The sequence below is a fragment of the Ammodytes marinus genome, assembly GCF_949987685.1.
Source record: "Ammodytes marinus genome assembly, chromosome: 13".
NCBI classification, from domain to species: domain Eukaryota; kingdom Metazoa; phylum Chordata; class Actinopteri; order Uranoscopiformes; family Ammodytidae; genus Ammodytes; species Ammodytes marinus.
The window spans coordinates 29,954,875-29,982,582 of NC_137217.1; the positions used below are offsets into that span (position 1 = coordinate 29,954,875).

The following is a 27,708-nucleotide window of genomic DNA, read 5'->3' on the forward strand; positions in this document are numbered from 1 at the left end:
GGCCGAGGCCCATGGGGGAGACGCCCTACCAACTGAGCTAAGGGCGCCCCCACACTTTTTTTAACAATGTTAGCAGTCACCTATGTGGAAACATTGGTATGATTGTCTTTTTCAACTTGTATGTGGGTTGCATGTATTTTTGAAATGTACCTTAAGTCTCATCAATAAAGCTGATTGATTGAATATTGCTTTTCAAATAAAATGTATTATTTTGATTATTAAATAATGGGGAGAGAATTGGAGGGAACTAAATTATACTGTAAAGTTTGAGTCATAATGGATTATTTACCTTTCCACCAGACAGCACAGAGTCATCCTCCACATCATCTGGAATAAAACACAACACATTTTAGTTTGGAGAACAGATATTCATATTTGAAAGTTGTTAAAATATGTATTAAGACTTGAATTTATTAAAGTTATTTATACAGAACTAAGGATATCAGATCAGTAATAGATATGTACCCAAGTCAGCCAGAGTCCCTCCCTTCACCGGGGTGCTCTCGTTGTCTTTCTTTGAGTTTGCTGAAAGAGAGAAAAAAAGAGAGAAAGCGGAATGAGATAAGTAGACAGCTGAAAACTGCTGGGAGAAATACATACATTCAAACACTGTTTAATTCAGCTGTGGACATAGATAAGATAAACTATAAAACTGTAAATTGCACTATAAAAAGATAAGAGTGCAAAGGAGTTTGTGTGTGTTTTTTTCTGGAGCTCACAAGATCTTTGTGTCATCGTGTGTGTTTGTTTGTGTGTGTGTGTGTCTGTCTGTGTCTGCGTGCGTGTGTGTGTTAGGGGATTTTTTTTGTGGTAAAAGTGGGACATCCCAAATGGGACTTTGTAGAAAAACAGTATTTTTAGTCAGGATTGTGTGTTTGGTTGAATCTTTGAAAAGAATACACAGCTCTGTTCATCTCCGCTTGATAATCCTCAGGCTGAACTGGCTGCAACATGGTGTGTGTGTGTGTGTGTGTGAGAGCGTGTGGGTGTGTATGTGTACGTACGTTGTAGGCATTTTCAAGCTTTATTAGACAGTACATAGTTGAAATGGGGAGACAGACAGAGAGAGGGGGGATGACCTGCAGTAAAGGTCCACGGGTCGGATATGAACCCGCGACCACTGCAACGAAGGCCCGGAGCCAATATGGTACGCGCTCTATCCACTACGCCACCGGAGCGCCCCGAAACCCTGTTATTTCAAAGCTCTAATGTCCAGTTCAAATCTTACCGTTCTTGGACACGCTGCCCTCCTCCATACTGGCTCCAGCTGATGAGTCGTCCATGTCTTTAGTCATGTCCTCCTCTGTGTCTTCCTCCTCCCCTCGGTGGCCGCGGCGCTTCCAGTGAGACCCCGGGTTCCTGACACCACACACACAACAGACACACCTCAGTGAAATAGTTACTGTAAATCTAATTTTTTTTTAAAGCTCTGTTTATTACATTTTTTTTTTTTTTTTTTTAAGGTGCACTGTGTAATATGACATCATCAAGTAAGTTCTAGAAAGTTCTAGAATGCAACGCTCCCTGGGTAACCCCAACCCTTTTGAATAATAACAGAAGCTACAGTGGCCTTCAAGGACAAGAACAATTCTAAATTTTAAACAATGCACCTGATGACATTCCAACTATGACACTATATTTTAGGAACACCTTAAAATATCTACAAGCTCAAAATAAGTCTCATTTCATTTAAGGAATATGGTGGATTTGAAGGTTTCAGTGCAGAAATATCTTTGTGGACATAATAAATAAACAATTTTGTTCAGATTCTATATTGTATATTGCCATAAAATCCAAAATCGTTCAAGGATTTTTCAGCTCACTTGCACAGAGCTGCAAAATATCAATTTAATGTCTCTTTTCTATTACAACTTAACGTGCTCTACCTCTGGCCATATAAAAAGGTGGCTATTAAACCCAGCCCTCCTCACCCCTTCTTGCGTGACTTAAAACACTTAAACAATGCATCTGGTTCGTCCATTGTAATTGTTATGTCCATATCAAAAATCATAAAATCTAACTAAATAAATTGGCTATCAAAACCTGTCCTCCTCCCCCTGTAGAAAAAAAATCATCATTCAAAGATTTTGATTTCCAAGCTCACGTGCACATTTTTTCCAATCTCTCTTTTCTTATACAACTTTACGTGCTCTTACCTCTGACTTAAAACACTTAAAGAATGCATCTTTCGTCCATATCAAAAATCATGAAATCTAACTAACTAACTAACTATCTAAACGGTGGCCATTAAACCCAGCCCTGCTCACCCCTTCTTTCCCCCCTTCTTGCGGGACTCGGCGGGGGTGCTTGGCGGGGATGGCGAGCGCCTCCTCTTCTTGCCGGCGGAGTTGGCCTTGCGCTCCTTGCGATCGGGCGTACGGGAGGAAGACTGATCAGATAAAACCCCCGGATGGATGGAGAGAACGAGGGATGGAGGATGAGAGAGAAAGAGAGAGAGAGCAGCAGAATGAGAGGATGGAACGGTTGCACACACAAGGAGGGGAAGCGGAGGGGACAAGGACAACAGAGAGGGGGAGGGGGGTGCGGTGGAGGTGGAGGAGAGGTGGAGGGTTCCTGTTAACTAGACTAGCTCAAAAATAATGTTTTATCTAATGCTTATATATGTATTTTTTTTTTTAACTTCCTGTTATTTGCTTTTTAGGGAGCCTATTGTTACACCTGGCCAAGGACTGCAGATGGAAACTAACCCTTCTGGCTAAATCTGGCATATTGACAGAAATGTTTATTAATATGCATTGTCCCTGTCAAATAAACAAATAAATAAAATAAAAATAAAATGGCTTCTCTTTTAACTTCTTGATTTGTGCATTTTGGTGAAAGAATGTTTCTGCCATGAATTATCAACAACAGTGATTTATTTTTCTGCTTGTTTTAAAAATAACTCCTTAAAGGGGCACTGTGTAATATGACATCATCAAGAAAGTTTTAGAATGCAACGCTCCCTGGGTAACCCCACCCCTTCGAATAATAACAGAAGATACAATGGCCTTCAAGGACAAGAACAATTCTAAACAATGCACCTGATGACATTCCAAAAACATGGATGCCTCCATAAGACTTGCCTGCTCAATGTACAAAATGTAATATTAATATTTGTAATTCTCCGCTCAGGAGGATAATTCAGATTATTGGCAGAGGTTATTTTACACCAATAAGGACATATTTATGAATGAGGATATTGATTTTAGCTAATAAATTACTTAAAATGTTACACAGTGTCCCTTTAACCATTAGCTGAAAACATGAGGGGTCAGAGAATATGCCGAGACCAGGAGATACAGGCTAAAAGAGTGTATTTTTTCACTAAAACTAATGTCCTCTTTCTTTTTTATCTATCAAATACCATCTAAATAAAGTTATGTGAAAGCTTTTGCCAATTTGAAAGTAAGTAACTCATGGCAAGTAAACTGATTCTAGTTGACCAGCTTTTGTTCAGATATTGTATCCTGGAAACTGTTTTAAATAATAATAATTTCCCTAAACATAGACAGAAACCCTAATTTACATAAGGTGGAGACAAAGAGTGAGGAAAGGTTTGGAAAGGATGCGCGACAGACAGACAGACAGACGGACAGACAGACGGACAGACGTACAGACAGACAGAAGCAAGACAAAGGAGAACGACGCACAATCCACGAGACATAGCCACATGCAACAAGAACTCGCAGCAAAAACACACTTCAACATACAATTAAACAACTTATTTTCTTCAGTATTTGACCAGCTTTATATTTAAAAGCCAATTGGAACATTCAATGTGTTCTGCTGGTTGGTTATAACACTTATCATGTGGGATAAAAATCAGCAAAGGTGTCACTGATATAACAAAGAACATTGCTTTCTAGCTCTATTGCGTCTAGGGCTGGGTATCTTTAAATGTTTTTAACAATATATCGATACAGGTTCCTGAACAATATATTCTTTGATACCAATTTTAAATCAGTTTTAACAAGATGACATTACACATTATAGTAAAAAACATTTTCAAAATATCCAAAAATAATACTTAAAATAAGCCGAAATTGTAGTAACTGCCTTTAAGGCCAGGACACACCGGCCAGATAATCGCCGTCGTAGTGTCGGTAGGGGGTCGGGACACGAATCTGTTTGGTGTGTGCCGTGACGTCGGCCGACATGTTCAATCGGCGGCCGACTGTCTTTCATTTGGAGCAATTTGATTGGTGGAGGGCTAGCGAATCAGTGAAGCCCGGAAGTGAGGCGGGTAGCACAAACAGCTAACAACAGCTAGCCATCGTTTTAATGTGTTTGTTCGTTTCGTTTTGAGAGTACTCACATGCATCAACCCTTGTTGACTGCTCGACACCATGCTCGACACTCTCTGCTAAAAATTGTGCTCTTATGGTCCATAAATATAAATACGTATTTCTATCTATGTTTATGCTCTAGAGAGCTGTCCCATCATTTCCGGCTTTCGTATTTTTTCGGGCCACAATACAGATTAGCGCCGCCTGCTGTTGTGGAGACATTACGTCCCGCGCAGAGCGTACGGAAAATAAGCAGTCGTCTCGGTGTGTTTTTTGGCCGCGACGAGAAGACTGGAGCTTCCTGAAACGGCGACTCCATTTTTTGGGTAGTCGGAACGAGTCGGACTGGTGTGTCCTGGCCTTCAGATAACCACACATGCCTTATCTCCTGAGACGCTGCAGCTCCACACGGCCAATCAATCACCAACACTTTTATATCTTGGAATTTTTCAATACTAGAAATTTCTAATACTCCACATTTTTTGATGGAGTATTGAGGCATTTCTGTTGTATTGAACGTTTATACCCAGCCCAAACTGCGGCTGACACACACACACACACAGCACAGATCCACACACACACACACACACACACACACACACACAAGCCCCTCCTACCTCCTCCTCTTTGGGGAAGATCCTCTGGCGGAAGTTGACAGGCTTCTTGTTCTCGTCCACCTCATAATCTTCTTCATTCATCCATTCGTTGTAGGCGTCCGTGTCTGAAACCCACTTAGCGTGAACCTGGAGGGGGACAGGGAGGGAGAGTGGACGTTTATTATTCATTCTTTACCCTACTAGAATCTACTGCTGCCCTTATTCCAAATAGAAACGGCGTCACTGCTACCTTACCAAATAATTATTTTTAACAAACAGCGCTTGAACACATCACGATTTCACTCAATACAACCTACGTTCTAAACAAAGAAGCAACCCTAAAACCTTACAATGTTATTTGTAAAGTATTAATTTTTCTTCTTATTTTCTCTAAGAAGAAATAGTTCATATACTTGTTAAAGGTTCCTGCTCTGTGCTCACCTTCCAGGGTCTGTCAGTGCTGGGAGGGTCCTCCACATCTCCATCCACCTCGCTGGCTGAGACCCAGGTGTCATAGCTAACGGGACAATAAAGACAAAATAAACAACAAGCCAGTCAGAAATTCACACAACATCAATTAAAGGCCTATTTCACCGGTGGGAATATGAAGGTGTATTGAATTCCGAGATCCTATGTAGTATAAATGTGCAAAAAAAAATTAAATTGGTTCATCCTAGCCTGAGAAAAGGCAGAAAGAGTGTTTTATGGTCTCACTGTCTAACCCTACATTTCTCTTTCTGTGATGTCACAGAAAGAGAAATGTAGGGTTAGACAGTGAGATATCTCAGAGGATCTCAGAATTCAATACACCTTCATATTCCCACCGGTGAAATAGGCCTTTAACTGACATGTTGTCTGTATGTTATAAGGTGTGAAAAGAACCATTCTTTCAGTTAATTTTCATATCAAGAAATGTATAATATGTTTAGACGGACAAAACGGAAGGAGGATGTTTAAATCTGGCTTTTCAAACCCCGCTCACCTGTCTGGAGAGAGTCCCCAGTGCACCAGCACCTGCTTGTCTTTCTTCAGGACCGGACGGAGCCACTCCTCTGCAAAAAACACACACACACACACACACACACACACACACACACACACACACACACACACACACACACACACACACACACACACACACACACACACACACACACACACACACACACACACACACACACACACACACACACACACACACACAAAATATTGAGTTATACACTTATTAAAAAATAATTTTTTATAAGTTTACCAGTAACATTTGCTAAGCTAACATTTGTTTCTAATTTTTCCTCTGAAGATCATAAACTACATGTAACAGCAAACGAGACCATCAGTGCAAAGAATGCTATTTTTATATAGTTTTTCTTAATGCCTGTCATGGGTACGCCCACCTTTAATTTATAATAATTACAACATTTTGATACAATAAATAAAACACAAAGGAGATAATTAAACCTAGCTTACCTTCTTCTTGTTGGGATGGAGAGGGGTAAATGTGGTGAGTGGCCTTCGACTTATCATCAGTAATGGAGCCCTGGAGAGGAAAGAGTGGAAGAAATATACATAAACAACCAAAGAGGCAGATACAAAACAGATTGCCATTATAATATAATACTAATTTTATTTGTATAGCTTTTTCCTTAACAGTGTATCAACGTGGTAAATACAATAAAACATGATACAATCAAATAAAATCATAAACAGAGGAATTAAAAATGGTAAAATAGGCCAGAAAAATGTAATAGAAACAACATTAAAGAAACCTTTCTCTAAGTCATTCATTCAAGCAATTAAAACACAACAAATAAAGTAAAGTCAATAAAAAAAAGAGAAGAAGGAAAATAATCCAGTTAATCTACTTTAATAAAATTGAAAAAAAAAACAAGAACAGTAGGGTAGCACCAAGAGTCACTGACAAATCCTTTCACCGGCTAGTTTGCCGTTAGCTTGGAAAATAGTTCTCACCTGGTGCCTTTTGATGACGTCTTTCAGCTTGCTGGCTTGTTTCTGCTCGATGTCCGGCGACAGGAAAACGGTGGGTCGGGTCAAGCAGTTGTTCTAGAAGCACAGAAAAAATAAAGTTACAATAAAATAAAATAAAATATTCGAAAAAGATGTTAAAGAAAGATGAGCAGTGGTCATTTATCTACCCCTGTAGTTTGGTAAAAAACTGCACATAAGATACAAAAAAATATCAATATAATTAATCAAAAAATAATTTAAAAATAAAAGATTGGTGTCAGTTCACGAAAACAGTGCAATTATGGCTCCAAAAATAATAAATGTGATCAAACATTGTACTAAAATCTGGTTTAAATTAAACCTAATTAAAATGATAAAAAGGGGGCGCCTTTAGCTCAGTCGGTAAGGCGTCCCCCTCCCGGGCCGGGCCCAGCAGCAGACCCGGGTTCGATTCCCGCCCACGGTCGTTCTCTGCATGTCACTCCCCTCTCTGCCCCATTGCACTGTCAATAAAGCATAAAAATGCCCAAACAATATCTTTAATAAAAAAAAAAAAAAAAAAAAAAAAAAAGTATAAAATGCTTTTGAACATCTTATTAGGGTTTTTCTTCCATTGCAGAGCAGTTACAGTAAGAGCATTCAACTGTATTCAAATAAATACAAAAATAGATCTAATAGTTAGTTAGTTAGTTAAATCTTTATTGTCCACGGTGTGGAGATTCGTCTTTGGTCTCATACAAAAAACAACAAGCAGGACAACACAACAACAACAACAAAAGAATAATAATAAAATAATAAATAGACACCGAACAGTTCATTAAATCAGCAGCTTGTGGGTGTGGTTTATACCTGGACCAAGTTCTTTTCCACGTTTAAGAACATTTCCACGTTCCTGTCCATCCGGGAAGGATTCTGCAGGTCGAATCTGCGCCTGGGAGAGGGTGAAAAAACACCAAGACAGACAGTGAGATGTGGTTGCAGCAGTCCAGCTAAGTACAAACAACAGCTAACAACAAGGGAGGTATAAAATAACACCACAACATTTTTTTTTAAGATAATTTTATGTGCAACGAAGGCCTGAGCCAATATGGTACGTGCTCTATCCACTATGCCACCGGAGCGCCCCAACACCACTGATTTTGGTTCGGGAAAACAGAGCTAGATTCTCAGTCAGCGAAAGTCAGTCTGCCTCCCATTATAAGTCGATTAGGAGAAAAGTGTCTGCCAAATGACATGTAATGCACTACAGTAACAACAACTGTCCTAGTGTGTAAAACCAGAAAACAAATATCATTGCAGACTTTTGTGAGAAGACGGAATTTCTTCAACATGTCACATGACTGAACAACTCGACTATGTGAGGGTCACAGTTAAGGGTCAACACTGTTAACCTTTATTTCGGGCTGTCCATGAAAAAGAATCATCACATTGCACATTTAAATTTAACTGATCTACTTTTTACTCTCTATTCTATTTTATACATACTGTTTTATATTGTACAAAAATAAATCCTTGCACTAATTAGTATTTATCTAATGTAAATATTGTTTATGTTTATCTTATTCTACTCTATATATATTTTTTTTTTCTTTCCTACTGCACCGTGGGTCAGAGATAAAACGCCATTTCGATTCTGATGTATGTCTTGCATATATCAGAACTGACAATACAAAACTTTGACTTTGACGTATCCCAAGTCAACTCAAGGAAAATGTAGGGTTAGACAGTGAGACCATAAAACACTCTTTCTGCCTTTTCTCAGGATAGGATGAACCGATTTCTAAAATGTTTGCACATTTATACTGCATATGATCTCAGAGTTCAATACACCTTCATATTTCCACCGGTGAAGTAGGTTCTTTAACCTTTATTTAGGGCTGTCCATGAAAATATTCACAAGTCAACTCACCAGCCCTGCTCGCTCTTAAACTTGTAGACCGATCCCAAGATGTGACAGAGAGAGCCTCCTGCCTTGAAGTCCAGGAAACACTTTGCCTAGCGAGAGAAAAGAGGGGCAATAAGGATAAGTATTTTGGCAATAACAATAGCTATGAATTTCTTTTAAAGACACAAACACCACAAGATGTATGTAGTTTTTAGTAGGAATACACGTGTCTGTGTGTCTGTGTGAGTGAGACTGTGTGTGTGATGTGTCTGTGTGAATGTTAATGTGTGTCTATGAGTGAGTGAGAGTGTGTGGGTGTGTGTGTGTGAGAGAGTGAGCGTGTGATGTGTGTGTGAATGTGTGTCTGTGAGTGTTTCTGTCTGTGTGTGTGTGTGTGTGTGTGTGTGTGTGTGTTTCTGTCTGTGTGTGTGTGAGTGAGAGACCGAGAGAGTGAGTGTCCGTGTCATTGTGTGTGTGTGTGTCTGTCTGTCTGTCTGTTTCTGTGTGTGTGTTGTGCTTACAGGTAGCTTGGTGAGAGCAGGATTGTTGACCCTTCGTCCAAAGGCGTCCTCCTGGAACTGCAGCAGCTGAACCACCAGACCAGCCAGAGACTTACTGGAGGGAGAGTCGTTCTGCACATACTGGGACAAGACAGACAGAGAGAGACATTCATTAACACACATCAGTGAAACTATACAAGCGAACATACACACACACACACACACAGCGTTCCAAATCACATACTCTTCCTGTTTACTTCACTACATACTAAAGTACAGAAGAGTTTAAGGGCCACAGGAGAGAGAGAAAAAATCAGATGAGGAAGATTTTTTTTTTCATTATGTTGAGAAATGTCAAGAATAAAGACGAATACTCCAAAATGCTATTGGAGTTAGTGGGGGCATTTATGTATTTTCAGCATACTACAATTGACGTGCATGTATTGGGACATCCTAAATCTTTTTTAGGCATACTAAATAGCAGGGAATTATGGGAATTGGAACGCAGGGACACTCTCACTCACACACACCTAATGTCAACCTGAACCCATATGTATTTTTGTACATTTCAATGCTGTTTTTATTGCCCTAAACAACTGTCACTTTTCGAATATGTGTACCGTATGCCCTGTTGTTTAACCTTGTAACCGGTTCTGCTTCGTTCATTTCTGTTGTTGGTAATCAGATTCATTACAGAAACATTTTCACTCCCGCTCTGCAAAAATATCATAATGATCTGACAATGGAAAAATAGGACAAACCAAACTAAAAAGAGGAAAATTAGCTCTCACAAGACCTGGTCTATTAATAACAAGAACAACTGACCCACTTTGGTTGTTAAAAACACATCCAACTGAACGGTTTAAGGTTCAGTGATTGAACGTAAACATTGCATCCTGGGTTAGCATTTGGGAAGATGAAGGCTTTGCAGGTTGTGTTTGAAAAGTTACTTGAACAGTTGTGTATTGTTTTTATTTGAAGCAACTGACGAGCATCAAGTCAAATGCATCCACAATTCCTCATTCAGGTTTTTATTCAATTCAAATCTTTGTCGGTTTTTTTTCTTTCAACATAAGCTCACATGACCTCAGCGCGTGTAAGCCAGGTTGGAGAGAGCATGAGTTGACGGGTGGACTATTCTTTGTTTAACTAAATGACCAACACATATGCTGCTTTGTCTGTGATGTCAAAAATCTACCCTGCTTACAATTCAGCATGAAACATGACCCATGCCCTTTCAAAATAGACTCAATGATGTAATGTGGCGATCAGACAGACAGACAGACAGATGCCTTATTCATCCCCAAAGGAAAATTAAATTGTTGCAAATGATACTCAAACGTTCCTAATTAAGTAAGGGATAATGTATAGCGAACGGGTCAGTCGAGAAATAAAGACAGGCGAGGGAAGCAGACCCTTGCAGACCCCAAATCTTAAGCTGTTTTTAAATCACTCATCAATTTCTGCAACCTGCTATTGCTATCTAGAGACTTTTGGTAATGGTGATCTCTATATCTTAAAAAAAAAACATTTTTGCATCGCATTTTGACCTGTAAACATGGAAGTATTTACATGTACTCTCTGGCTATGCTGCAGTTAGTAGCTTTAAAACATGCTCCCCTTATTGTTAAGTAGTGCAATATAGAGTGATTTTATACAGGGAGCAAGACACAGTGTCAAAATGCTCTCACAGTAAGTTGCATAGCCTGAATACCCATGTTTGTATTAAAAAAAAACACTAACAATATGTCATAATACTGTGAGCTTTTATGCAATTGGTAACGAAAACCCATTGCATTCATTTTTGGCAAAGCAGCACAACTCGACAGGACACCATCTCTAGTAAACAATTTGCTCAGTTTCTCTGATGCTGCAAAGAATATTATTTTCCTGTTCACAACATACAGTAAAAGACAATACGTAACATTGTCGCACACATTGAAAGACATTAGCTTCATAACAAAGTAGCGTGGGTCTCGGCTATATCCCCTACTGTTAACATACTCAATGTTACATATTAAACCGCAGTCTGTTGTCCAGATGAATGAACAGGTATTAGTTAGCCCTCCATCGCCTCAACCTCTTCTCACATGATGTAAATAGTGTTCGGCTTAGCCCGTCCACATTCTGCAAACATCACCCCTGTCTTTATTACATTAAGAGGAGGTGGTCGCTTTGTGTTGTGTTTTTACTGTTAGCTTCTCGGGCCCGATTAGGTAGTTTTGCATTAATCTGGTGCATTTAGAAACGTTTCTATGTCGAGTTGAACAAATAAATGATCTGCAACGGTCATCTGCTTCTCGTTTGTAAACATTTCCCTCCTGAGCGTGATGCTACTAGCAGCGAGACTGAATGGACAGTTAGCAGGCTAACAGTTAGCTCGCTAAATAATAAACAAGCTTCGCGCAAGATAAACTAAGCCCTGTGTATTTTATAACACGATAACTAGAACATGCATAAGCTGCGTTTCGCCTGTAACTAAGGTAACGGTTCGTATAAACAGTCTAAACTACAGCTGTTATAGTTAACTGTGTGTGTGGGAGAAGCTAGCTCCATTGTGTCCGACCTGACGCGGGCCATCATGTAGCATCGAGCTAGCTCACCTTCTTGTAGTGTTTCCCGATCCACTGGCGAACGCTCTCAAACTGCGATATCGTCTCCGAACTTTCCCAGAATTTAGTGGACGGACCGCCATCTTTCTTCCGTCCCACCGCGGTCCCTGCTCCGCCAACCGGGCCCGTGGCTGGTCCGCCTGAGCCCGCTCCGCCTGCCGTTGTCGCCGCCGTCGCCATTGTGTTTTGTCTCTCAGTCCGCTGCGCTCTTCTGTCTTTCTCCTCCACGGCAAGTTTTCGAATGATATTGCGCAGCCGCAGACCGTGTTGACAGTTTTTCAGGTCTCGCGAGCCTCGACGTTAAAGGGCTCATGGGAAATGTAGGCAAATAGTACAGGAGATATACAATGATGGCAGTGCCACCCATGGACATATAAAGAAAGGTGCCACCCTGTCCCTTTGGATAGCAACACAAAGAAAACGTATCCTATCCTAACAAGTCCTTTCTTCGAAATGTACATAATCAACTGTATGAATATGTTTAAGTTTAAGTTTATTTAAAGGGACATTGCATATTAATAGACATTTACATGTAAATATACAGGATTGTAGCAAGTGCTAATTTGCATCCTTTGTCCCTTGATTGGTCGACACCAATCACATGAAACAAACATATGCGTGTACTCATAAATAAAAACAGACAATCTTAAAAAAACAAAAAAAAAACATGCAACCGACAGAACAAGTGAGTAAAAACAATTATTCAAATAATGTTAAAAAATAAAATTAAAATTAAATTAAATTAAAATCTATGATAGATTGTGTGAACAGTTTTGAGATTCCAGCAGCCATACTTTAAGACATATATATATTGGCAAAATATATGTTGTTGAATGATTTGGCACAGATAGTCTTTAAAAGAAAGCCTATATGGATTTCTACTGTATTGCTCATTTAATCAATATAGTTATACAATTAAAAAAAGTATCTGTTTTTAAAGGCTACTTTTTTGTTATTATATTTGCTTTCATATTTGATAAACAATTCACATTTTAAAGCTGGGGTGGAGGATTTGGGGAGAAAATGGCAGTTGGGATAGAGATTCGAATCCAAATACCTCAACCGCTCCACTTGTTCTCTTTGGTCCCTCCCCTATGGTCCCTCCCTGACACGTTCTATGCCAACAAAATTATGCCAAAGTGAATGGACAGTACCAACAGCCAATAAGAACAGAGAATCGGAGCCTCACTCTGATTGGTCAAAGTGTACAGCTCATGTTAACTTTGACCAATCAGAAATCATATACCCCAGCTTTAATAGACATAAAAAGCATTCTTATCTGTTTCCCTGTTAGACACACCCACCAACACACTAAAGACTAATGCCCACTCAATCCCACTGTATTATAAAACAGTAAAATGTTCAATGTAAGCTCACCAAGAAGAAATACACATGTTATGCATTATTTTGAGTTTCATGATACAATGAAGCCTATAGGCACATTTAGTTTAGTGTTTACAAGTTGTCTACTGTAGAACAATAAAGAAAACCTATAGCATTCACTCTGATTGCATATTAATTCAGCCAATACATTAAGCTCAATCACTTTCCATATGATTATATTAATCCAAAACCCATGCCAATTATTAACCATGCGTACATAAATCTATCACATTTCCAAGTCTTCCCTAATCAGTTGTTGTTTTATAGTATTTATATGACCTTTTCATCTTGATTATGATTCCACTCCCTGAGATTTCTCAATATTTTAATCCCGGTAAAGTTTTTTTTACCGGGAGTTTTTTTCTCAGCCGAGCAAAGGGTCTAAGGGCAGAGGGGTGTCATACTGTATGGAATGTAAAGCCCACTGAGGCAAATGTCTATTTGTGATATTGGGCTATTCAAGTAAAACTGATCTGATTAGACTCACGTGTGGTTTCAATTGTTATGGTCTCCTGTCAGCATTAATAATTACAATCTTCAATGCAAAGTGCAGTCTTGCTTTATCTAATCACACGAGGAAGTCGGGGCCGTGACTTATATGATCGTCCTGGCAACGAACCAGCAACGATGTTATTCTCTAATATTCAGTTTCTTATCTCTGTGTTTATCTGAGCAGGAAGAACACTTTCGGGAATTGACGGGAAAGAGAAAGTTGGCAAATACACGTGTCACGTTTTTTCTATGTGTGTGTTGTTGCAGTAAGCCTGTTAAACTATAACCACAGTCAACATGTCCCCTGGTATCTCTCAGACTCTTGGCATGAGGAAGAGTTTGTTATTTTGTCCATTTAAGGCTTTTTACACCAGCTTCAAATTTTTTAAAGGAAACATTTAACATTTTGAATGTTTAGCTTTTTGCCTTACTCTGCGGCTCAAGAAAAGGTGACCGAAACCGTTCCTGTAACTGTGTGTGTGTTTGTGATATAGAAATGGGGCAAAGGTATCCAGGTCATCCAGGATAGCTTGGATTAAACACTGGTAGTCAGGGGGAGCAGGTCAAAAGATACACTTTATAAACATCACCTAATGCTCCTGTGAGCTTGTTGAAGCCGCAGAGTGGGGCAAAAAGAAAACACATTTAAAATGTTGAACTATTCCTTTAAAGGTGGAATCAGTGATTCAGGAAAAATGCTTGTTGTCAAAATCTGTGAATATCTACTCTCGATCGACTAACCCGTCCATACTGTCTATGCCCTAATAGAAAAGTCCAGTGTTGATACTCAGCCTAGGCTCGGGCATGTTGGCAGCTACAATGGGCCCCCTTTGATTACATATCAGATTACAGAGCCTAGGCTGTATATTAACACCAGATTTATTTTCAGCGTGCACACAGTAAAGACAGGTAGTGGATTGTGAGGAGATATTCACTGATTTTGCTGCCTCCATCTTTGATTGTCCAGAGGGTAAATGTGTTTGGTGCACAGTAATGAAGTGTGTTGCTTCACATAAAAAAAAACATAAATACAAGAAGCATTGGACTTGATGCTTGTCAGCTGCTTCAAATAAAAACAATACACAACTGCTCAATTAGGCTGAGATTTAATCCACTCATCTTTTCCTCAATACAGCCAAAGACAAAAAGCATTTCATTGGTACTTAGCTGCTCCTTCTCTCTGACATACAGGAAACTATTGTGTTGTTAACAGTTTTGCATCAATTAAAGTTGTATTGTATTAAATACACTTCATTTATTGTTTAATTTATCTATATGTTTTTTTTTTACTCTCCGAGATGCTTGATTGGAATACTGAGTCGTACCCATTCTAGAGAGCTGCTCCTGCTTAAGGCAAGGCAAGGCAAGGCAAGGCAAGTTTATTTATATAGCACAATTCAAACACAAGGCCATTCAAAGTGCTTTACAGGGGCAAGATTAAAATACATAAAACACATTAGAAGACATTTAAGGTTCCCCGAGTTACACTTGTTTATTATGTTGCTTGTCATCACTGAAAATAATGGGCAACCTCAGTGTCTCATGTTGAAATAAAGGTCACTGAATTATTTGTGTGGTCTTGACTCCTTTGCCCTTTCTTTTATTGCCGGATGTTTTAATGTTTTAATGAGCAGACTCCCACCTGTTATTAGTAGCTGCCAAAGTTAAAGTGACCTTATTAATGTGTGTGTGTGTGTGTGTGTGTGTGTGTGTGTGTGTGTGTGTGTGTGTGCGTGCGTGCGTGTGTGTGTGTGTGTGTGTGTGTGCGTGCATAAGCCCTCATGGATGTCAAAGGTTGTTGTGTATTTAATTGTTTCTGTGTATAAAATGGAAATTGGCTTGAAGCTACATCTGCTCCTTGGCATAACTCATATTTCTTGAGATGTATGCATTTCGTTCATGGTCCCTGATATAAATAAAGATATGCTATGCAATGAAATGAAGTATTGAATATTGCAGCTACAATAACAAAGCCAGGACTGCAGCAGAAAAAAAACAGCGACTTCAAAAACATCATCAAAAGGTGCCCATCCCCGGTCTGCTTGATAAACTAAATGAGTCTAATCAAGATTCAAGGGTAAGACAGACGTGCACATGTGTTACTGTAAATCATCAATAAACAACTGCACGTGTCATGATAAGACGCCGTAGGACGCACATAAATATCCCTGTGCCGTCCATAGCAAATCACATTCATCAACAACACAGCCGGAAAACAGCAGCTACTTCGTCCTATTCTGAGTTCACTCTCCAAGTCAAGGTATGTTTGTGTTTGAACAATTGTACTTTTAAATTGCAATGTTAGGAGCATATTTACAATTTTACATTTGAGGCTATAGAAACATATGATTTCTTATTTGCCACCAGTCATTCATCTTGGAAACAGTTAATTCAGTTTTTGAATGTATTTTTCTTTGTGCATTTTCTTGAGTGTTATTCTGTTACTGACTCTCTCGTCTCTCTCGCCCAGAAAAATGAAACACGGCTCCGTTTTGCTTCTGCAGCTCCTTTTGCTGGGCACGCACTCGGCCAGCGCTTATCGTAAGTATGAAGCAATAGCCTATCTGTCCAATGTTTGGTATTTAACATCAAAGAAAAGTTAATGTGCATTTTTTTCTTTTCCATTTTAACTTGTTTTTCATCTATCAATCTCTCTCATAGAAAATGTGGCGGTGCGTGGAAAGGCAACCCAGTCGACCCGTCTGAATCACATCTTAGCCTCTGCCTCCAATGCTATCGATGGGAACCGCGACCCCATCTTTAATAGTGGGTCGTGCAGTATGACCCTCCAACAGAACAACCCGTGGTGGAGGGTCGACCTGCTGGATTCTTACATCGTCACCTCAATCGCCATCACCAACCGAGGAGACTGCTGCCCCGAGAGGATTAACGGGGCGGAGGTTCACATCGGAAATTCTCTGCAGGACAATGGTGCAGCAAACCCAGTGTAAGTTACCCACATCCTGCTGTATGTCAGATCTAAACCATATACTGTACGACCCACATGCAAAGATACAGCACACAAAATATCCATTATCACACATTATAACACGGGCCCTCCTGCAAAACTAATGTCAGTCGAACATTACAATACATCGTTCTCCATTTTTCTTCTTGGTCGGCAATGGAAGTTAGTTCGGTCAACAGGGGCGACTGTGACTCAGTTGGTAGAGCGGGTCGGCCGATGATCAAAGGGTTGGAGGTTCGATCCCCGCCCTGCCACTTGTGTCATGGTTGTTGTGTCCTTGGGCAAGACACTTCACCCACCTTGCCTCGTGTGAATGTCGATAGTTAGCCTGCTATTGGTGTATGAATGTGTGTGAGTGAATGGTAACGTGGGAAAGGAAAACAGGTCTCCCTTGTAAAAGAGTCTTCGGTCTCAATGGGATTTACCTGTATAAATAAAGGTTAAAAAAAAAAAAAAAAAAACAGAAAAAGTCAAACACTATTTTAGAAAATTGTCAAATGCCAATTGCTTTGACACATAAGTGGCAAAATGCAAAGAATAGTTTTTTTTCTTTTCTTGTGAGATCAAATTTAACCTTGATTTCTGGTCGTAAAAGATGTAAAAATGGTAAAAAAAAAATACATATATCAGCTGTTCAAATTGATTAGTATGAACAACAAAAAGTCATATTGAGAAATAAAGAGAAACCCTGTATTGCTTAAGAGCTACATTTTGTTTCAAACAGTTTAATAGGGACATGTATGCACACATGCAAACTAAAAAAAGCTTCTTTATATATATATATATTTTTAAGTAATGATCATACTCTCTGGACATGCTTTTGTGTTTTGGACTTGCAATCTGCTTCCCTCATTTTCTGAATTCATACACTAGATGAGAAGAGTATGTTTAACCTCACTGTAACGCAACAGATTTAGTTTGCTTAATTGATTTCTGTAAATGATTACCAAGAAGGGATAAAAACAAATAAAGCCTTACCGGAATACTCTTTTTTTTTGTTGTTGTCTCTCAATGACAGTAAATCCTGACCACGCAAGAAACTTTGGCTCCTACAGTTCTATCGATGTAATTGTGTACTGCTTGGTCTATTCCATTATGTATTCTGCTTATTTTACAATAGAAATCTTAGTCCTAAAGCAATATGATACAGTTTTTTTTAAGGGTTTTGTTAAGGATCCATTGTGTTACATAAGGTATTTTGTGTGGTCACTTCCTGCTTTTTCTATTGCGTGGGAGTCTGAGATCGCATAGGTGGAGGCTGGAACAGACTTGAGCTGTATATATTTGATTTCCAAACCAAATTAAATGTGTGTACTTCTCTCTCTCTCTCTTCCTTTTAGGGTTGCTGTTATTCCTAGTATCCCATTAGGCAGGACTTTAAGAATAACTTTCAGCAGACGTGTGGAGGGACGTTATGTGACTGTGTATCTTCCCGGTCCGGCAAAGTTCCTGTCACTCTGCGAAGTGGAAGTTTTTGGGTACCATGCCCCAACTGGTGAGAATAGAATGCCTGTTCTGGTATGGCATAGGACTATACAGGACTACTATATCAGAATCAGAATCTCTTCATTGTGCAACAAAATTGATCTCCTTTGCAAAGTTGTTCTCAAATGTGTCTCAAACTAAGTTGCACATTTATCCAATGCATCCAGTTGAATTTTGCAGTATACAAACCAGCATACTATATGTAGTATAGTAAAAAGAAAAGTTAAGTGATTTGGTGTCAGTGTTGATGTTTGCATCTGTGTCCTTGTTGTGCAGGAGAGAACCTGGCATTGCAAGGGAAGGCCTCACAGTCGACGCTGCATTCAACAGGCACAGCATATAACGCCATAGATGGGGATCGTAGAGCTAACTGGGCCGAGAGTTCTTGCACTCACACCGGGAACAATGCAAACCCTTGGTGGAGAGTGGACCTTGGCAAAACCCACAAAGTGTTTTCTGTTAACATCACCAACTACGTCGGTGCCCCCACATGGATCAATGGAGGCGAGATCCGAGTTGGAGATTCTCTTGACAACAATGGCAACAACAATCCCAGGTATTTAACAGTTACAGTGGCTTGCGGAAGTATTCATACCCCTTGAACTTTTCCACATTTTGTCACGTTACAACCACACATGTACATGTTTATTTTCAGTTTATTAATTTGACTATTCGAGGACTTAATGTATATTTTTCTTCTGTTAGGTGTGCTGTGATCAGAACCATTGCTGGAGGTTTCACAGAAGTCTTCCAGTGTAACGGAATGGACGGTCGTTACGTTAACGTAGTCGTTCCTGGACGAACAACGTACCTGTCGCTGTGTGAGGTGGAGGTGTATGGCTCCAGACTGGATTAAGGCAAAATGTATAATAATGACATTTCACGTTGTAGATGTTTAGGGTGAAGTTATAGTACAGGGCTATGTTGCAATTATAGATTAAGATTCACTGACTATATGACCATTACTAGAGAAAGCATGTTAAAGCTGCATTAATACATGTATATATTTTTTTACCATTAGGGGGCAGAAGAACTCCTAAACAAGCTTTGTTATAGCTTGATCAATGCAAATCCAACATTTGATTTTAGTTGTGGTTTGGTGTCCACCACCGAACAGGTTGGGTTATGCTGAATAAAAAGTAGTTTGTTAGGTCGTAGGTCATAGAGCAAAAATGAAGGTTGATCACATACAAAGAGAAATAAAATTAGCTTGAGAATAGTCCCCCTTGAAAATACCTACACCCTTGATTTGACTACACCTTGTTGAGGGATTTAGTAAGATATAATAGGACCCCTCTGGACTCACAAGTGTTCTACCTTATAAGTAATGATAAGGTATCCTCATATGTTGTATATAGTTATGTGGAGCTAGTGGTATTTGTTTTTTCCCTTTCCGTTTTGTATCCTGTTTGTTTAGGTAGTTACATACTTGAAGTAGGTGTATTTGTTTCCAGAACCTCAATAAAAAAGAGAAAAGAAGAAAAAGTTGAAATAGAAAATGACATGTATATTTAATTTAATTAACTTTCTTAGTACTTTTGTATTTGTTGATATTGTGTCAAATAAACTGAAACAATAACTATAACCGGCCATGTCTTTGTTGTCATTTGTAAAAATGTATTATCTCCTGATCTCATTCTTCTATTGCTTCTAATATTTCAGGATATATGTTTAAATCATAAGCACTATCTTCACAAAGTGTGTTGATTGATCTATACATGTTTCATTGTTCCCTCTAACTATAACTCAACATGGCTAACCCTTACATTAGCAACTGTATCTGAAACTGGACTTTTGAAGAAATTTCCTGTTGAAATTGTGGCACCTAAACCATATTGTACGTCCTGTTTTAACTATGAGTCCAAAAACAGTGCAAAAGGTGTATTATTCTTCAGGTATAATAGACCTTTTGCACTGTAGCCATAGTGCTAACAATTAAAAGGAACAGTCTGACAGTTTGGGAAATAAAATGAATTTGTTTTCTTTGCTGAGAGTTAGATGATAAGATTGACCCCACGTTCATATCAGTTTGAGTATGACGCTAAAGCCAGGAGGTGATTAGCTCAGCTTATCAAGTACTGGAAGTGGGGGAAAAACAGCTAGCCTGGGTCTGCTAATTAAAAAGTATGCACATAAAGCTGCATCCCTGGTAAAGTCTACTCCAAGGTGAAATGAGGGTTGGGCCGAAAGTTTATTCTTTATTTGGATCCCCATTAGCTTCCACAAAATGGTCGCTAGTCTTCCTGGGGTCCACACAGAAAGTGACAGCAAAGTCAATGTGAAAGAAGAATAATGCAGATTCTGTCCTGGCCATGAGTACAATGGATCAGCTCTTCACTCTTGCTAGGATCTTGGAGGGGGGCTGGGAGTATGCCCATCAGGCCTACACATTTTTTCATTTATCTGGAGAACCCAGGGGATTCTGTATGGGGTGCTGTACGAGTGTGAGGTGAGGGGGTCTCTTCTCAGGGCCATCCAAACTCTGTACACGCAAAGCGAGAGCTGTGTCCGGGTTCTGGGCAGTCTGACTCGTTCCGGGTGGAGGTTGGCATCCACCAGAGCGGCACTTTACCACCAATCCTGTTTGTAATATTCATCGACAGGATATCGAGGCGTAGTCGTGGTGGGGAGGGGTTGCAGTTCGGTGGGCTAAGGATCTTATCGCTGTGGTTTGCAGATGATGTGGTCCTGATGACATCATCTGTGACCTTCAGCTCTCACTGTTTTGGTTTGCGACCGATTGTGAAGCGGTTGAGATGAGGATCAGCACCTCTAAATCTGAGGCCATGGTTCTCAATAGGAAACCAATAGATTGCCTACGCCAGGTCAGGAAAGAGTCCTAACCCCAAGTTAAGGAGTTCAAGTACCTTGGGATATTTGTCCGCGAGTTAGGGAACAATGGAGAATGAGATCAGCCAAATAATCTGAGAATCGGGGGTGGTTTAACGCTCACTTTACCTCACGAAAAGAAAACTAAGCTGGAAGCACTCGAGCACCTACTTACCTACTCGAAGGTTCCTAACTTCACCTATGGTCATGACCGAAATAACTAGATTTGTGTACAAGCAGCCGAAATGGGTTTTCTCAGGAGGGTGGCTGGCATCTCCTTTAGAGATAGGGTGAGAAGCTAATTCATCCGTGATAATAAGGATCTGGTCAGGATGCCCTCTGCGCACCTTCCTAGAAGAAGTTTTAGGCACGTCTAGCTGGGAGCGGGAAGACCTAATACTAGGTGTAGAGATTATATCTCCACACTGGCCTGGGAACACCTCGGGATCCCCCAGTCAGAAATGGGAAAAAGGAATTTTCAGGTCCCCTGCTGGAGCGGTTGCCCCTTCGACCTGACCTGGGATAGGTCGGTTTGCAGAAAGATGGATGGATGGCCCATGAAGCTAACACATTAACGTGTGAAATGTTGTTCTTTTGGAGATCAAGATCATTTATTTGTCATATTCTTCTTGAGTCTCAGGCTCCCTTCACAAGGCAACATAAAATTACGTAAAGGAAAATGTATAAAGAGAAGGACACATGTGAAGAGAGCCACATGAGACCTAAATAAATACAAAATTAGGGCAAAGACATTTGCTCTTAGACTGGGCATCCCACTCCACTTCCCACACCGGCCGATTATGGTCTTTTTTCTTGTTCGCAAGCAGAAGTGACTAGTCTGGCCATGCAAAAGCAACATGTATTATGAGGGACAAAACCTTCTTGTAATCCTTGAATTAGTAGCCAAATTATGTTCTGCAATATACAAAATAGTTCCTTTGACACTAAATCCAATTTTTCCCAAATCTAGCTTAGACCATGCTTCTCAAGAAGCACTACATCCTGAAGATGTACCCACATGTTTTGACAGTCTACCTACAGTAGAAGGTGAAACTGTGTTGGGTTGAGACAGGAGTTTTAGTTTTTAGAGGTCCAAAGAGGGTTTGCAGCCTCAAACTCATCGTTATAAAGACCTAAGGAAAATGGCAATTTTTAGTCATCGATAATATCTGTCTGATTGCGATAATATATTACAAATATCCGCACATGGCTCTTTGAAATCACAAAGTTGACATTGGAACACATTTTTCTGTGGTATAGGATGATCCTGATACTGGGAGTGTGCTCTTAATAGATGTGTCTTCAGTGCATTGAAGCACCTACATTCACAGTGTAATGATGATGTTCTTGTGTAATCACCATGTTTCAGTCTATCATGTTCAAGTGCCATAGTCCAGAGGTGCATGGGAGTACACTGCATGATGGATGTGATTGGATAGCTCACTTGTTGAACTTTATCCTTATTAATAATTGACTTGAGGGAGAGTTTGCATAAAAAGCTTGGTTTTAAGGGATTTTATCATAGAGGCTGGATCATTGGAATCAGGGTAAGCATTGCAATTTCCTATTTCTCTAATTTTATTAATTTCATGAATGCATTCAGAACTTTTCTCAAATATTCTCCATTTAAGATGATTTCTGCAAAGTCTCTTTCTTCCATCTTGTTGGCCATCAGAAAAAAAGTCAACATGAACTTGGAAAAGGCATTTGCAGCTTTAATTCTCATAATAGTTTTATCTCTTGTCTGCCTCAACCAGAGTCATGAAACACATGTTGGTCTTTCTTTTGCTGCTCCTCTTGGGGACATGTTCAGTTTACACGTATCGTAAGTATTATATAAACACATATGTATTTATGTGTTGACTATCCAACTTGAAAAACAAATAATAGCAATATACAGGTAAGAAAAGGTGGGGTAAGTTAGTGGCTCAGGGGGCACCATTAGCCAAATCAATTTGTGTATTTCTTTCTTTCAGAAAATGTGGCCTTGCGTGGCAAAGCAACTCAGTCCAACACCGACCCATCGGGTCTTGGAGCTGCTTATAATGCCATTGATGGAAACCGTGATTCTGACTATTCATCCGGTTCATGCTCCCACACTAAGGACAAACAGACCAACCCCTGGTGGAGGGTGGACCTGCTGGATTCCTACATCGTCACCTCCATCATAATCACGAACATAGACAGCGATGCAGAGGAGATTAACGGGGCAACGATTCACATCGGCAACTCTTTAGTAGACAATGGCCTTACAAACCAAGTGTGAGTTTATATTGTTAGTTATAAGATATATGCTTAAAGTAACAGAGTCGGGCGCACCGGTGGTGTATTGGATAGAGACCATTTTGGCTCAGGCCTTCGTTGCAGTGGTCGCGGGTTCAAATCCGATCCTTGGACCTCTGTTGCAGATCATCCCCCTCTCTCTCTGTCTCCCCATTTCAACTCTGTATTATCCAAAAAATTATTAAAAAAAGTAACAGTTCAAATTAAGTTACTTAAATTCTTCCAGAGAAGTTTAACGGCTCATTTACTGTGCAATATTCATCAGTTAATTTCCCCCTAACATACCTGTTTCTTTGTGACGCTGCTGTCTGATGTAGATATTGCACATGACTTGTAAGCTGTGTTCTCTCCTATTTTCTCTCTTAAAGGGCTGGTGTGATTTCTGAAATTCCAGCTGGGGTTTCATTCGATCTGACTTTACATAGCCGTATTGAGGGACGTTATGTGACTGTGCTCCTTCCTGGTTCGGACAGGACTCTCACACTCTGTGAAGTGGAGGTCTATGGGTACCGTGCCCCAACAGGTGCGTATCTGACCTGAAGAATGTTATTGAACAATTATTGGACTTTTCTAATTTACAAACCCTGAAAGCCAACAGGAAGTATTGGACGTTTAGCTCTTAACCGCTTTGGCTCGAGAAGAGTTTATGCTAAGTGACATTGAGCAACTTTCCTAAGGAGGGGATACTATCTTTAAACACCCTCAAAGACAGTCAGGCCACGTAACTTTGTCCATGGTACTGACTTGCCATAGTGAGAGATGTTTGTTTAATTACTGTACTGTTCTAATTATAAATTTCATTGTTGTTGTCCGCAGGAGAAAACCTGGCACTCCAAGGTAAAGCCACACAATCGTCATTGTATCAAAATGGCATTGCTTACAATGCGATTGATGGGAACCGTGCCAGCCAGTGGGAAAAGGGGTCTTGCTGTCACACAGATGGTGAACGCAACCCTTGGTGGCGACTGGATCTGCGCAAAATCCATAAAGTGTTTTCGATTACGATAGTCAACAGATACGGGGTTCCAAAGCGACTCAAAGGAGCCGAGATCCGCATTGGAAATTCCCTTGAAAACCACGGCAACAACAATCCCAGGTAATCCACAGTTCTTTATTGTATTAAAAAAGGTTATTGAATTGGAACTACAGAACTATGGACAAAATAATATTTCACGTTATATATATCCCGCTTATTACACAGTATTTAATGGTTTTTTAAGAAGTAGTGGGCCTTACTGCTTGTAAACGTCCATCAGCGGATTGATATGACAGGGAATGATAGATCAGAACAATGTCTGTAGGTCCATAGCAACGGTAAATGATCCTTAACAGTGCATTATCAAGAAATAATTGATAGAATACCGTACAAACACAATGTCGCTCTCAATGAATCTATCAAATTAGATTTGGGAGTGTGGTAAAAATAAAGGGTTATTTCTTCTTCCTCTAACAGGTGTGCTGTGATCAAAAGAACCTCGGCAGGTGCTATTGCTGAATTCCAGTGTAACGGGATGGACGGACGCTATGTTAACATAGTTATCCCTGGAAGAACGGAGTACCTGCACGTCTGTGAGGTGGAGGTCTACGGATCCATCCTGGATTAGGGCTTTTAAATTTAGCCAATACTGTAATATTTACACTATATAATCAAAAACTACAAATGTGCTTAAATTTGTTTGCTTGCCTGAAAAACGCTTAATAAATTGTTTGCAACATGGGGCAGAGTTTGTATTCTTCGACATAGGCAGGGTTCAACATAACTTTTTTTACCTACTGGCCCGCCGGGCCAGTGGATCCGAGTTTTACTGGCCCCTTGTATATTTTCACTGGCCCTGCACAGTTTTTTTTTCTTAATAATTTAGTGTCAATAATTATACAGTTTAGATATTCCCTTTAGATTTGGTTATTTTTCTTTTAGTTAATGATGTGAAATATTGATATTGCTCATACACATAAAATAAAACCAGGCAACATATTGAATTCAAAACCTAAAACTGAAGTATTAGCCAGTATTTCCAAGTCCAGTAGTTTGATGATTGTTTTTATTCTTGAATTTGGGCAGTTTAATGAATAGTTCACCTGCAGAAGTCATGGTCAAACATAGGGGAAAATAAGAGATGAAGGTCTGATCAGTCTTTGTGGTGTGGTAGTGTTTATCACTTTCTCCATATGCATTATAGGCCAGGCAAAGTAACCCATTTTTGGGCCAAAAAACAGACAAATTGTAAAAGAATTTTTTTCAGCTCAGATAATTTCTATGAGGTGTCCAGAACAACATACTAAAAGTCCTAAGAAATCCTAGTTGAGGAAATATGTTTAATTCTCATCAATCCGAGATGTGTGCCAATAAGGCGAAACACCAATAAATCCCAATAGGGCAATTTTTTTCCCTTAGTCCTATCAAAATGAAACTTTACACAATGAAAGTATCCATGAAAATAAAAAAAAATTGTATTACAAGTTTCTTTGAAAATGTATTTTAATATGCAAATGAGCTATACACTCTGTACACGCCCAAAATAAACCCAAATAGGCTTAATTTTTTCCTTTACTCCTACCACAATACAACTTTACATAGTAAAAGTATACTTGAAAAGTCACTTTTTTGTATTACAAGTTTCTTTTTAAATGAATTTGAATATGCACATGAGCTCTACACTTATTGAATATCCAATCATCCTACTGCCAATGGGTGATGGCAATGCTGCTTTTAGACTGGCCTCAAACCTGAAAAACTGCCTGGCTTACCTGCCAGGGGTATAACAGGTGCCTCTCATGAATTAGATTTGTCTCTTCAAATGCCACTGCACGCAATTTGATAGCACTACAACCAATCAGAGCAATGAACAATGTGCCGTATTAAGCCCTGTTCATTTAGCGAACAGCGGGATTAACTGTTAAATTTAACTTTTGCCGTGGTCGTCTGCAAAACAGAATATTCCTCTTACTTGCTAATGAAAGATTGAGTGCCGTCTTCCAAATTGTAAAGGGTCAAGGCCAAAGCCGTCTCAAACTCAAACAACATATCCGCAGCTATCTTTGATGTTTACTATCACGGCTTCGACGGCGCACTGTCGTCATCCGTTTACGTCCGCCCCAGAGCACCATACATAGGGCTCTGGCCCGCCCATATCAGATAGAACCATTTGAAACGTAGCTCAGGATTTCTTGACATATTTAATGAGCTTCAATGGAGAGTGCCCAGACCAACAGGCGCAGCACATTTAATTTGCCAGCGCCTAGTGGCAGGTCTGGATTTCCAGGCTAGTGCCATTCCCTTTCCTATGCCAAATAGACGAGATGTAGAATCACAGCCTGAAATGGCATGGAGATAGAAGAGATTCTCACACACCTTGGGACCAAGTAACTCCTTTGTCTACTTTATGCACCATATCCGTCTTGTTTTTGTTGCTTTCTTTGGTTCTTGTGCCATAAACAGCTTGTGTGCATTCAGATCAGCATGATGCAACAAGAGTTCTGACAAGTCTGTGTCATCACCTACTGAGACTGTGTCTTTTGTTCTGGCAGAGGCAATAGCAGTTTGGACAATGAGCACATCTGCATCGTGCTTTGCATGGTTTGTGATATTCCATTTTTATCTTTGAAAATTGATTTTAATATGCAAATGAGCTATACACTAATCAAATATAGGCTACCCAAAATATATTCGCATAGGCTTCATTTTTTCTTTTAAAGATCCAAGTGACTGCTGCAGATATTGCTGCAGTTGGTCGCATACACATTCAGTACTTTATGATTCCTCCTATATGTGAACCTATTGTGTATCAGCCACTGGCTCTGTTGCCAGCAGATAACAAAACATCACAGCTAGATGTTTTGTGGAAGACAACCCTCCTCCTTCACTCTCAAAGGCCATCATGGTCTGGTATGATGCAGATCCTGCATCTTCTAGATGAACACCCTGGGAGAGCTTCACTAACATTACTTCCAATGATTGATCTTGATCCCAGTGATTAATCCTGCATATACTCAACATTGAGGTTTGTGGCAACTCAAGCTCTGCAGTATGATGTGACCCCTGTTCTGACGTTCGACCAACCCCTTCTGGAAAGCCTTGACCATTATAAGTTAACTTCTAATACAAATGTTTTACTTTTCATGTAGACTTTCATTGTGTAAAGTTTTAATGTGGTAGGAGTAAAGGTTCAAATTAAGCCTATGCGGATATAATTTGGGTAGCCTATATTTGATAAGTGTATAGCTCATTTGCATATTAAAATTCATTTTCAAAGAAACTTGTAAGACAAAAAATGGTGTATCACAAACCATACAAAGCACGATGCAGATGTGCTCATTGTCCAAACTGCCATTGCCTCTGCCAGAACAAAAGACACAGTCTCAGTAGGTGATGACACAGACTTGTTAGTACTCTTGTTTCATCATGCTGATAATAAAACTATAAT

At 39.7% G+C, this 27,708-nt stretch overlaps 2 protein-coding genes across 2 annotated transcripts in view; one reads left to right on the forward strand and one right to left on the reverse strand.

The window, feature by feature from the left end:
- Positions 1-12,048, reverse strand: part of smarcc1a (SWI/SNF related BAF chromatin remodeling complex subunit C1a) — a 31,506-nt gene extending 19,458 nt beyond the window's left edge. The window contains exons 1-13 of the mRNA XM_080039661.1: positions 11,836-12,048; positions 9,254-9,373; positions 8,757-8,842; positions 7,697-7,778; positions 6,851-6,943; positions 6,350-6,419; positions 5,865-5,934; positions 5,324-5,399; positions 4,904-5,029; positions 2,268-2,389; positions 1,229-1,359; positions 466-525; positions 290-327 (exon numbers count right to left, since the gene is read on the reverse strand). Coding sequence (XP_079895787.1) covers positions 290-327; positions 466-525; positions 1,229-1,359; positions 2,268-2,389; positions 4,904-5,029; positions 5,324-5,399; positions 5,865-5,934; positions 6,350-6,419; positions 6,851-6,943; positions 7,697-7,778; positions 8,757-8,842; positions 9,254-9,373; positions 11,836-12,024 — 1,263 coding nt within the window. The 5' untranslated portion in view covers positions 12,025-12,048. The remainder of the gene's footprint in view (positions 1-289; positions 328-465; positions 526-1,228; positions 1,360-2,267; positions 2,390-4,903; positions 5,030-5,323; positions 5,400-5,864; positions 5,935-6,349; positions 6,420-6,850; positions 6,944-7,696; positions 7,779-8,756; positions 8,843-9,253; positions 9,374-11,835) is intronic.
- A 4,145-nt stretch (positions 12,049-16,193) lies between these two features.
- On the forward strand, positions 16,194-19,028 carry LOC307259717 (fucolectin-1-like; the record flags this gene model as incomplete). Its single annotated transcript, XM_080039662.1, has 4 exons — positions 16,194-16,260; positions 16,381-16,619; positions 18,682-18,728; positions 18,878-19,028. 4 exons carry the CDS (start codon positions 16,194-16,196, stop codon positions 19,026-19,028), a joined length of 504 nt encoding a protein of 167 aa, XP_079895788.1.
- Between the last annotated feature and the right edge of the window lie 8,680 nt (positions 19,029-27,708).